The sequence below is a fragment of the Haplochromis burtoni genome, unplaced genomic scaffold (assembly GCF_018398535.1).
Source record: "Haplochromis burtoni strain Fernald_Lab_line unplaced genomic scaffold, NCSU_Asbu1 Contig_21, whole genome shotgun sequence".
Lineage (NCBI taxonomy): Eukaryota > Metazoa > Chordata > Actinopteri > Cichliformes > Cichlidae > Haplochromis > Haplochromis burtoni.
Genome location: NW_024582382.1, coordinates 149,333 through 162,752, shown reverse-complemented (window position 1 = coordinate 162,752; position 13,420 = coordinate 149,333). Strand labels below are relative to the sequence as shown.

The 13,420-nt window shown below is 41.3% G+C and overlaps 1 protein-coding gene across 1 annotated transcript in view; it reads left to right on the top strand.

Annotated features, from left to right (window-relative positions):
• Positions 1-3,947: 3,947 nt before the first annotated feature.
• Positions 3,948-13,420, top strand: part of vat1 (vesicle amine transport 1) — a 32,834-nt gene continuing 23,361 nt past the window's right edge. The window contains exons 1-2 of the mRNA XM_005920401.3: positions 3,948-4,614; positions 10,789-10,996. Coding sequence (XP_005920463.1) covers positions 4,189-4,614; positions 10,789-10,996 — 634 coding nt within the window. The 5' untranslated portion in view covers positions 3,948-4,188. The remainder of the gene's footprint in view (positions 4,615-10,788; positions 10,997-13,420) is intronic.

Sequence of the window (13,420 nt, the reverse complement as noted above, 5' to 3'; positions counted from 1 at the left end):
TGTGTGTGTGTGTGTGTGTGTGTGTGTGTGTGTGTGTGTGTGTGTGTGTGTGGGATGTCATGGAATGAATCAGTGTTTTGTCTAAACATAACAAAAAAACAAAGGATCCATTTCAAATTGTCTCTTTAGGCAATTTGTTACAAACTGGGGTTTTTTGGGTTTTTTTTGCAAAATTACGATTTGATGCCTTTTTTTTTAGTTGAATCTATAAAAAATGAGAAAGATAATACAATTTGACAGTTTTGCACCACCAAGGCAATTCCCCAAGAGCTATTAGCTGAAAACTTAGAACATCTCTGCATAGTGTGCAAATTGTCCTTAAGAAACTGAGGAAACTGGACAAATAAGGAATAAAAGAAGAAGTGGCAGGCCTAAAAAAACTATCTACAGCATTTCAAAAGTATCTAAATCTCATGTCCTAAAGAAACAGGAAAGAATTCAGCAAAGACCAAACACAGGACCTGAGAGACGCATGTGGCTCTTCAGTTTTCAGAAGCCTCATTAGAAATGGTGTCAATAGACGAGTGGCTGTCAAGAAGCCATTCCTAAGGAAGAGAAACAGGAAGAAAGGTTGAAATATGCCAATATACACAAGAACTGGATTGAAAATCAGTGACATCAGGCCTTATGGTCTTATCAATCCATATTTGAACATTTTCATTCAAATTATCATCAATATGTATGAAAGAAGTCAGGAGAGAGGTAAAACTGTGATTGTCTACGATTATCTGTAAAACATGGTCCTCTTTCATAGTTTGGGGCTATAATTTAGCAGTGCTGTTAAAAGCATACCTGAACAGAAAAACAAACAATGGATTGGCTTTCCGAGAGCTTGGACCTCATCTTGAGAGAGAACAGAGCAAAAGACATCCAACATCCAAAGAACAGCTTTGAATGTCCCTCAAGAGGCCTGGAGAACTATTCTTGAAAAAAGAAATGACGAGAAAGAGAGTTCAGGCTGTGCTGAAGAATAAGATGCTCATACCAAATATTGACTTTCAAACTTGTTAGAATTGTACAATTTGTTTTTGCCTTGTGTGCTATGTGTATTTATTTCAATTAATTTGAGTGAAATGAATCTTTAAAAAAGTAAATGCTTCATGTTGGAGTCATTAGAGCAGCAGGTGGCAGTATTCATTCATTTTTAAAGCAGACTTTTGTTTTGTTTTACTCGGGGAACAAAGACCTGTAGCATGCAGAAATTTAGGATGTTTTCAAGATCATTATCAGTTTAAGAAAACTTGTGTACATTTTAATAACTATATCTTTCATGGAGTTTAATTTTACTTAAACAGCATACCTCTGTTAAGGGACCTGGAGACCTGGTTTGTTAAAATAGCTGAACACGAGGGAAACAATACCTCACACAAGAAAAAGAGACAGCCTTACTCTGCAGAATGCATAAACCACTCACATTACCCACATTGCATTTATTTGCATAAAAGTGTTTGCAGTAAAAAGTGGGAGATTTGCATTCACCGTAATGTTGACAGTTCAGTCTGCTTTACCTGCCATTGCCAGTTTATCATTATGACTGTGCTGAATACTGCTAAATGCTAAGAGATGCTTGACAGTCTACTCAGCCAGCAAATTCATTACACCCATGGATTAATAGTGCAGATATGGCAGTGGACCATTCAACACCAAACTATAACCAATTTAGAAATGCCCAGTGGGTGATCATCTTATTTCCAAGCTTTCAGTTTCTGTAAATGTGCCAAGTACAACTGATTGAGACTGAAGGCTTTACAGTGAAATTATTACAGTCTGCATTTTATTTCAAACCCAACATAAAAACTGAACCGTGTTGCCTTTTTGCTTTGAAATACTCGCATTTCGAACCTCCCTCCAGGTCAGCCTTTGTGGCAGTTGTACCTGTAATGCTAAGATCAAAAAGTGTTGGGTGGATCTAATGGATTAAGGCACACACATACACTTTTTAGCACAATCAGCTTCTTAACCTCCTCCCGTCACAGAAATTGCACAGATCATAGGTCTGTCACGGAGATTCTGATTCTTGGGGTTTGAACTGGTCAAGATAAAATCTTAAATAGTGAAAAGAATTTTACTCTTCAAGTCCCTGAAGAGAATCGATATGATACAGCCAGAGTAGGATAAATTCAAAGTAACAGTTTAACTTTTCACAATCCACAGTCAAAAATAGTTGCCTATGAACCTTATCTTAATGATAGGGTTCATAAGCAAAAAGGGCTGAAACCACAGATTAAGCAAGAAGCCAGTTCTGAAAATGATTTCCTCCTCAAGGATAATGTAACCAAACCATACAGGAAAAAAAACTACCTTTGTGTATTAACAAGGTAAAAACATTCACCAATAAGCTGATAAGTCACCATAGCCACACAGCTGTATTCATTTCATACATTTGCAGTAATAATTCATGCTGACAGCCACGTGGAGGGTTTAAGTGAGCTCTCATTGATTTTTTTTTCTCATAGATTTGTTGTTAGTCCCACAATTTGCCCAGTTTTAATGGAAATGAAAATATGTGTGTGTTTGTAGTTCACACACACACATCCTCGGTGACTAGCCAGACTCCCTGCAGACTCGGTCTATTATTTCCTGGCAGTGTGGTGACACAGTACTTTATTCAGGCTGAATTACACCACCGAGCAACATAGTGCATTCAGTAACCTACTTAGACAATAGAGAAAGTCTCCACACTACACCAGGTATCCAGTACATCTTTGGTCCTACTTTCCTTTAATTGCAAGCCTATTCTGTGATGGACATGTTTTCGAAGCCCCTTTATCGCTGGTACATGAAGCCATTTTCCTGACTTGTCATACCGGTAGTTAAAGTGAAGAAAGGCCTCTCAGATGTGAGAAACCTGAACATAGCGATGTACAGAGTGGCTCAGTGCTGTTGGGAAACAATAGACATCTGCCTTATAACATTGTGTCAAAGTGACAGATCAATAATGCCTGCATCCTACATCATTACACTGCTGTGGGATATTGATTGCTGAGTTTGTCCTGAGTGGCACTTTACAGCCACAAGGTGTCTCACCACTCCTCTTGTGGTCACAGCTCTCTGAACACTGGGCTAGGCCCTCAATTCTAAAGGCATTGAGCTGATGAGTGGAAATGTTTCTGTTTGGGACAAAATATAAGCAGCTACGTGTGCCACTTGCTGTATGTTTTTGTTCGCAACAAGCTTCTACAAAATTCTAAAATTATACAGCGAATAATATTCACAGTAAAGCTGGGAATGTTATGAGTGCCAGTGTTCCACTTTTGGAAAAGTCATCCTGTCCTGTGGCTCTGGATCCTCCTTTCTGTGGAAGGATAGCACAAAGCAGGTTATATCGTTTCATCAAACACTGGCTTGACCTCAACACAAGCTCATATTTTTTTCTGAGCTGTCTGTGCAGGGAAGTTACAACAATGAGCAGTAAGCAGGTCCAAAGTTCCTGCAAATCCTACTGCAGAATAGGCAGCATAAACAGACGTTTCCTGTGGCTCCTGGTGCTCCACAAACCTCACTGTTAAACAGGCTGCAGTAAACAGCCAACACATTCCTGCTAAAAGAAATATTAAATAAACATGTTTATATAATTCAGTGCCTAAAATGAAAAGCCTACTGAGTCTATGGTGGTATTTTTGTGTCACATGGTGTAGTTAATCTTGTATTAATCTTTAACTGCAGCTTTCTTTGAAGTGCTTTTCTATTTTTAAAGCTACTTTTTCCTTTAACCACAGCACCTTAATATTCTTAAGAGGATTGGAAGGAATAGCAGGCTTGAACGTTTTTCCAAGGATTGCTTTACTTGCCTTTCAGTCTTAATTGACATTTTTTGTAAATCATCCCTCTGCTTAATGCAATATAGGCTCATTCTATAGTCAAAGACAGACAGCCAAATCCACCCAGTCATACAAGCCAATCCCCAAGCTTCATCAGCACTCCGTGTTTTCCAGACTGCCTATGTCTCGTCCCACTCACACTCTCTGTCAGAGCGCGGCGTTGACAACCACTGGCCACTGATCAGCCCACTTTGCACGGGTCGCGTCTCCATGCTAGACTGCTGAAAAAGGAGCTCTGTCCCTCACATTTTCTTTTACTTGCAAGTCAAGCATCTGACTGAAAGCAGCAAGCCCGTCCACGGCAACAAAAGCACAAGAAGTCAAAAAAACCTCCAAGTGATTTTCTAGGCTCATCACTGTCTGCACAATGTCTGGAGAAGACGCACCTGCTCAGCAGCAAAACGCCGTGGACCAAAAGCAGGAAACCAAACCTACCGAGGAGCCCAAAACCGAGCCACCCAAGACGGAGTCCCCACCCGCCGCCGCCGCAGAGGCAGCGGCCACCCCGGCGGCGACCACCGAGAAGGTCCCTGAAGAGGAGACCTTCACCTACCGCGCTCTGGTGCTCACCGGCTACGGGGGGTATGATAAAGTCAAGCTGCAGGTGAAGAAAGGCAAGCCGACACTCAAGGCTGGTGAGGTCCTGGTTCGGGTCAAGGCATGCGGACTGAACTTCGCCGACTTGATGGCCAGACAGGGGCTGTACGACCGGCTGCCGTCCCCGCCGGTTACCCCGGGAATGGAGTGCTCCGGGGTGGTGGAGGCTGTAGGGGAGGAAGTAACAGACAGAAAAGTAAGCACAAACTAGCTGTTGCCTTTTCTTTCTTTTACTGTGTCATATAAAAAAAACTTGCTGTGTTTGTTTTAATGTTTTGGTGATATGTATTTCATTCAGTTTGGGGCCGAACTGTTACATCTGGGCATGGGCGTGTCAGGCTTTTCTCCCTTCACTGGAAAAAAGTAGCGGTCGGGTTTCCATTTCCACGATTAAATTAATTTAACGTCATCAATCGATTGCAGGGCAATTCATCCAAAATACGGGGATAATATAAATCGGCTTTTTGGTTTAATATTGAGCTAATGTGGTTTCACATCCATTCATTCACTTCTGCGTAGAAAGCAGATGGCACTTGTAACGTGAAAAGCAATAAAGCATGTCAGTGTGCTCATGTTGATTTTTCATCTCTTTTGAAGAAGCCAAAAGTGTGTTAATGAGGCAAGTTGTGGACAATGCGGCCAACAGAGGCGTCGCCCCTCTTGTCTCCCCGGTTTTCGAATTGCGCTACCAGTGCGCACTTAGATTGAGCAACTTCAAGTACAAACTAGTTGCTGAGATTGAGAAGGATTCTCTGTTCACACCAAACATTCATGTTGAAAGTCTAAATCTATATAAACACATGTAATCTGTGGGATGCCTTCCATCCTTGCTGCACCTACGCTATGCTGCGCTTTGATGTGCGCCATGGTGCGGCGTGTTGCGTCAAGTTAGCTGGAGACACCGTGGACAAGACCGGAAATGAGTGTGTTCTGCCTTCAGAATTAAAGCTACTAACGCGTTCATGTGTTTATTAGCCTATCATATTTTGTTAAGAAAAAGAAGGAAGCAATTAGGTGTGAGAAAACGAGCACTTTTGATGGAAAATTATTTAAAAGAGTGGCTAATGGGTATACAAACGTGGCTCTACTTGCAAAATGTTAGGCTAATTAATAGGCATTTTATTTTGGAGAATATGGAACGCTGTCACAGTAAATATTATGACTTGACACCGGTGGCGGAGACCGAAGTCACCGACGCCTTTTGTTACCGGGAGCGACGATGGCGCACACACGAATGGAAAGGGCGAGGCGCGACGCAACAGACAGCATGGTGTGAGAAACTGAGTCAGTCGCACTATGTTCCAACAGATATCGAATCATATGTCCTGTGCTCAGAGATCTCTTTAACCCAGTGTTTCAACATCAAAAGTTCAAACCAGTGCGCTCTCAGACAATTAAGTAAATTAAACAGAATATTGAAGCCCCTTCCACCTTGATGGTCATCCACAAAGAACGATGCGTTGTGATGGCAGCAGGATTATTGGTGTCTGTCTTAAATTGCACGATGAGCCATATGAATCTATGTCTTGTCTCCTAGCAGCATGGCATCACCACGGTAACGCCTTTTAAAGGTTGTTAAAAAAAAAAAAAAAAAAGAACCCAAACGTTACAAAGCAGCCAATGATGACTCACGCTGCTTGTTGTACTAGTACCAGATTTTCTCACATCGTCCAGTTAATATCTGTGGACAACACCATGTGATGCAAGTGCAGAATCAGTCCATCTGACAGGGAGTGGCACATATGTCTGTAAGGTGTGGATCCCTAGATGGATGGCTAATCTATTGCAGGATAACAGTAATAGGGTTAATTAAATGATTGGTGATGGGTGAACTTACAGCAGCCAGACATCATAGAAAGCGAAGACCCCTGTGTTTCGAGAATACTTCATTGCTCCTTTCCACATTGTCAGGGATGTTGATTTGATTTAAAGGTCACAAAGCACACATAGAAACACACAGCCTATCGATACGCTCCTACATCCCCTTGCGGCCTTTAGCTTATAGAATTAGGAGACAATATTCCTAATGGATAGAGATCACTTTTGGCAGCTGACTCACATGGAATGTGCTGACCCCTGATGGCACAGAATTTTTGGGAGGCTCATCACCCACTGCTGCATTATTTGTCTGCCCTGTATCTCTCCCAGATAGACATATGCACACAAAGACATTCAACAGTGGGAGTGTCTGAGTGTCTTTCTTCCCATATATAATACATAAAGGCAATAATATATTGCTTCTTAATTAAATAAAGTAAGATAAACAGTGGTTAAGTAGAGTGCAATCCGTTTTATTTCATATTTCCAAAACATTGATATAGCATATTAGATATGCAATGCTTTAGGTTAATTTCTGAAATGCATGAGAACTGCTTTAAAATACAGAAAACTGTGTACAGTAGTGTTTTTGAGTCTTTTTAATGCTTCTACACTTTCTCCCCCCTTTGGCGAGTGCAAAGACTCGTGGGATTCTAAATTTCTCACTTCAAAGCATGACTTTAAAAGTGTTGTTGTGTTTAAACAGGTGGTTTTGTATTTAGACTCTGTTGCGGGTGTGTGAATGGGTTTTTGGTGTTTGTCTGCCCAAGGAGAGAGTTAAGGTTTATCTAGCTATGGGCCACCCTGACTAAGACACCCATAGCAATTAATGACATCTGGTCAGGATTCATCTTCAGGAAGTTTGTTAAAATGCAGAATAGGACAGTATTCACATACACATGTGGTGCAAGAAGTAGGGGAATTGCAAGAACACTGATGTCCTGTTATAAGAAACTTAAGTAAGGATATGCAGCAAGGACATGTAATAAACTGTGAAGTTATAGTTTAGAGCTCTCAGCTCTTTATTGTAGTTTACTAAAATTCTTAAGTATAGATAAAGGCTATTAAACATTTTTAGATTATGTTCAAAGATTAAGCAATATTTGTTTTGAAACTCAAATCAGTACATGGATCAAACAGTCCCGTACGCTGGTTTTTCCTCTATCTTGACCTCCTTTTATTGATTTTTTTTTTTCTCCTCCATTGTCTATCAGTAACTTTCCCTTCAAAGAACTATAAATTGACTGAAGTATTACAGGAGTTGAGTCACCTGAAATAACCCTAGCAGGCAAATGTGGGGAAAAGTAAAACACTGAGTAAGATCAGAAAAATCATGAATCACCCCGAAGCTCCCGTGACACTAAACATCAGCGGGTTTTTTAATGTTTTGTTTTTTGTTTGTTTTTTTTACATCAGTCCAGCTTTAAAAATGTTCTCCCTCGGTGAGGATCTCGCCCATATGTTCTCAATTATCTCCCTGGCCCACATTGTCAGTCTGGTATTTCCTCCATCAATCCTCCCCTGCCTTTATCTATAGCTTTTTTTCCTTTCATATAATCTCTTAATTCTGTCTATGACCGCTGGGCTATCGGCGACTTGCTCTGTCGTGCTGCCTTCACTTATTCTGGCCTTGTAACAGTTGCTGGCTTTCTCTTCTGGAAATTTCTAAAGGTGAACAACTAGACTTTATTAATTCATCTGAGGGGAAAAAAGATGATGGATAAAATATAGAGATGCAGCAAGTGAGTGCAAAAAGCAAAAAACAGCTTGCAGACCATCACGTAGTTTGCTGGATGGGAGCTGGGTGTGGCCTTAACACCATACAAACTCCATGTTGAACCTAACGCCTACTGATGCAGCAGAAATATGTATGCTTTAATTTTATTCACAGGAGTCACAAGAGCTGTGTGGGTGTTATGTTTAGCCTTTATCTTTCGCCTGAACCTGACTTTGTTCAACCTTTCTTTTTTTTTTTAAACTTGATAATTTTTTTGCCTACATCATCAAAGCTCCAAGCCACAAAGCAGCTGACTAGGAGGCTTGCATACCCCAAAATTGAATCACCATCTGATTAAGTCCATTCATATACAATGTCTTTGTTCAAGGTGCCTGCGCTCCTCACCCTAACTACATCTGATGCAGCATGAAGGCAGAGAAAGGAAGTGCAAGAAGAGGCTATGCGTTTGTCACACTGTGAAGATGTTGTAACAGAAGTGTCACAAGGCTGGTTTATTTGGCCTTGAATGTTCCTACGCAGCTTCTGTGTGACTGACAGTAACTCACATGCTTTACATGGGCATGGAAGAATGGCTGCAAATGCATTTGTGAGTCATGTTTGTTTCCTGTAAACGCCTGAACTCCCCCGCGTATCGATTTGTACCACACTGCACCCCCAATTAAATCACAGAGGTTGATGAATTTGAAGATCCCAGCGGTAAGAAAAGACAAGGAGATGGAAATGTGAGAGAGCTGTCAGCAAGCCAAGGGAAGTAGCCCGTGGTAAAAAAGTGATAGTATACTCTGAAATATACCAAATGACTCAGCCTTTAGACAGAAAGATGAGGGTATGAAAAGAGAGAGAGATCTCTCTAATTGGAATGGATAGACAGCGAGGCGCATGGCTCCCTCCAGACCATTAGAGAAGCCCGGGTGGAGAGGGTTTGTTCCCAGGAGGCGAGAGCTTGTCTTATGCTCAGCCATGGGGAAGAATCTGGCAGGGACTGTGATGGGTGGAGAGAAGCCAGGGGAGAAGATGGGCCCCATTGTCCTGTCTCACTGATGAGGAAGAGGTGATACGGGACGCTCCTCACAAGGAAAAGAAGAAAAAGGATGGTTAAGACAGAAAGAGACAACAGAGGATGAAGAACTGGTGATGAAAGAGGGGATGTCAAAGAAGTCACAGACAGGATGAGACGCGGGACTGGAGAAGGGGAAGGAAGACATTCTATAGTTATAAGAGGAAAAGGAGTCAGGAAGTGAAAGAGAAAGAAGGGAAGAGAAAAAGTGGGGAGAGAGTGGAAACGAGGTGGGAGGGTGAGCTATGTCAGGAGCTGTGGTTAGGGGGGAGGAAGAAAACAGGAAAAGATTTATAATGCTACAGTTGTCGTTGTTTCTTGTGTCCCTCGACTAAGTTCTCCTGATTGGTTAGTTAGCCCGCTGGGGAGAGGGGGGGTAATATCATGGCTAATTCTTGTGGCTTTTGCGAATTGGAGGATCCTGCTTTGATAAGGATAGTCTGATAGCGGTAAAAGGACAAGATGGTGATTAGGATATGAAACACACATTGCACCTGGGACCAAAGTTGTTCTAAACCAGTACACTGGCAAAATTATTAAATGCTTCTCACATGTTTTCTCATATTAAGAGCCAAGAGGGCACTTATGATGTAGTGATTGTTTGGTTTTTTCCCCTTCTTGAGTGTTATTTCCTGATCGCATTTAATACTTTAATTCTTTCTCATGTTTTAATACGATGCATGTTGGTTTTTAAAGCTAACAAAATCTTCGTGCAAGCAGTTAACCACTTTCTTCTTTTTCTTTAACTGCATCACTGTTTTTCTTCCTTTATAAACTCGGCGCAGCTCTGGTTACTGTTCTTATTCTGCTCTAGTTTATCGCTTTCCTTCTTTGCTTCCACACTTTAAAAGCAAAGTGTTTGAGTTTGGTGACCGAGGTGGCCGCATGTTTGTGTGTGTTGCTATAAGATAAAAATAAACCTTAGTCTAACTATTTCTGTTCTGTGGATTGCATCATTCACACTGCACTAAGGACTATGAGATAAAGATAGCAGGAGATGAACAGACCAGCGCCTCCAGCAGTGAAATGGGTTCATCTCAAGAACTCAGTCGGTTAAAGTATTGCAGAATTTAGACCTTATTTAAGAAAATAGTTTAAAAATCTGTTATACATACATTATTGTAATGTGTCACTCTGCAGTGGATACAATATTGACCCAGAGACAGAAAGGAGAGACTTTTCCCTGGCTTACATCATTGTAAGGTGGTCCACGGGATTCAGATATATTTTAGTGGGAAACAGATATCTTACTGATTTTCCAGTGCTTTAGGACTTTGGTGTCAATCTTTTTTGTCAGGTGGGATGAACTCAAAAATCTCCTCATCGACACCACTCATCAATAATGCAAATGTGTTCAATTAAATGAATTTTAAATGGGATCTTATTTTAATTCTGCATGTTCCAGTCATTTGTAGAGCTGCAAGTTGCACTGGAAAACTTGTAACCATTTCAGTGATTTATCCATTCATTTTAGCCTACATTCCATTCATCTATACCTTTAGTTTGCTGTTTAAAGTATTGTCCATGATGCTAATTCACTCACTTGTTTTCTCTGCGTCCATAATCTCTAATTATTTTTAATGCAGATTCGTTAAGAAAATAAATTGTTCACGTGTTAACGTAATATGTGCATGTAATGTAATCAGACCATCTATAATCACTATTCATTTACCCCCTAACAAGCTCTGGCCCCCGGGTTACAAGAACTGAATTTACAATTTCTTTCCACCCATGTCTTGCTGTGCTCTTTGTTTCAGGTTGGTGATAAGGTTATGGTGCTGAACCGCTTTGGGCTGTGGCAGGAGGTAGCAGTGGTGCCGGCAAACCACACCTTCCTAATCCCAGAGGGGATGAGTTTTGAGGAGGCAGCAGCCCTGCCTGTCAACTACATCACTGCCTACATGATGCTGTTTGACTTTGGCAACCTGCGACCCAACCAGAGCGTGCTCGTCCATGCGGCTGCAGGTAAAAACTAAGCAGAAACCAGTTTTCAAAAATATAGAGAAATTTTTATGCGCATGTGGAACACACAGACTCCTTGTTTTCTGCCAGGCATAGGTTGAAGATACATTGATAAAAGGGATTGTTACTTCAACCACTGTGCTTGGAGCTTTGAATAATTGCCTGCATTCCAAAAAGGTCATATGTAAATAAATGTAATCCTACAGCTATTTGTCAGTTTCATCTTAGTTTGCACCATCTCTGTGATTGTGAACTGTGTTTATATCAACCTCTTTAATAGAGTTAAAGAGACCATTTTACAGTTCATCAGAAGAACACAAATCAAAGATACAAAGCTGGTATTACAGACTAAAAAAAACACCCTTTGGCACTTTCACTTCTTGACTTTCTCCTTCTCTGCGTGCCCTGTTTATGCATTTTTCTTTATGAATTATAGCCAATGGAAAAGGTCCCAGACTTCATCTGTATGAGATATGGCTCAGTGTTTTACTCTCTCTAGGACTACACTAATATAAGAGCACCTGCCACCTGGAGTGTAAACGGTCAACGTTCAGAGCGAGTGGGGGGAGGGAGAGAGATGGGGATTGAGGGAGTAAAAGCACCTGTTTTGGGGTGTGATCCACAAAGCTTGAGAGCATTTAATTCTGCTCTGTTTACACAATCAGGCCAGCTGGAGAGAACTGAAGAACACTAGCCAAAATAAGACGCTCTCTCATTCTCCGTTCCCCTTTTCTGCTGTCTACCACTGCACATTTCTCACTTTTTGTCTTATTCCCACTTTAATTGTGTAGAGGGAGCAAGAAAGGGGTCCCTCAGCTTTGGGAGCAGTTTGTGGGTGAGGATTGCTAAGAAACCTGACTGCCAGGTGAATGCATCCCCTGACATTAACACTGAAAAAAGAATGAATTTGTAAGCTAAACTGCGATATGCCCCGAGCTGAATGACAGCAAACGTGCTCATAGTTGTGGAACTGGTGGTCTACAGAGGAATCCCAAATGTTTGCATTAATCATATCATCTAGTTGATGCAATTCATCCCTGTGAATACAAAAACTGTATGGCCCAAGGGTTCCTGTGCAGAGTGTGTTGTCGATGAGAGGAATGCTGTGTGGTGTGGTGTAAGACACATTTCCCTGCTGGTTTGGTTGATGCGGCATCTCTGGTTTCTCAGGGCAGGCTGCCAATCTTGGCTCGCCAGCTGTCCGGACATCAGGATTGTAAAAGCACATTGCTGAGGCTATGACAAAAACATTTGCTGAACAGTCTTGCCAGTGCTCTGTCATTCCTTGCATGTGTAAATAATCATTGGAAATAGTGTACGTCCTGCTCTAAAAGCTAGCAGTGTGTATATTAGTAGTGCCTTTTCTGAATAAGGTGTTAGAGCGTGAGAGCTGCGTGCATCCTTCTCTTAACATCATCATCGGCTGCGTGGCTCAAAGTGTGTGTGTGTGTGTGTGTGTGTGTGTGTGTGTGTGTGTGTGTGTGTGCGCATGTGCGCGTGTGTGTGTGTGCGCGCGTGTGTGTGTGTGTGGGTCCCACCCTGAGTCTGTCAAAATTGTTCCTGATGTTCTCTGATTAGTGTGATCAAAGGTGTCTGCTGTGACAGGGTCAAAGAGAGATGGGGGTGGGGTAAGACTGAGTGTCTACAGACCTATCTGCGCTGTTCTTTCAAGTCTGTTTTCCAATAACAAGAAGGAGATTAAAGCCAGGGGTGCTTATGTTCCTTACAAAATGTATTCCACCATTCCAGTGCAACTGGTTATTTCAAATTAAGACCTAACAGGCTTGTCTTTCAACCATCAATGGAAACCGGAGTAACCAAGAGAACTCTCACAGACACAGGGAGAACACACAAACACCATGCAAAAAGCCACAAGCCAGCAGGCTTATGGATTCAAACACAGGACCTTCTTGCTGTGAGGTAACCGTGCAAACCACGGCACCGCTGTGCTCTTCCGCTCAGACAGTAATGAAACTGAACAATTTGCTGCATGTAAGTGTGCGGAAGCTGAAATTTCTGGCCCAGAGTAAGAGAGACAAGCTTTATGAATACGCACTATTTTTATAAATATATAAAAAATAAAAAGTGGTATCAAAAGTATGCTAGTACATATTAGTCTAAAGCCTTTTACTAAATGAAAGTTTAGCTTGCACATAAAGACTTGTTTTTTTTTATGTCATTCATGTTATTGTAAATGAAATTTCTATAATTTCTGACAGAAAAAGAAAGTGATTTGATGATCATGGGAAACTTTCAGTACTTTCTAACATGTTTAAAGACAAAACAATTACCACTTTGTTTTTAGATAATAAACAACTTAACTGCTAACACAGGCATTGCTTCTAGCTTTATAGTAAAGTAATCTAAGGCGATGGTTCCCCTTTTTGGCTAACACTGAAGCAATGTTTACCTGTGACCCCTTTTTGC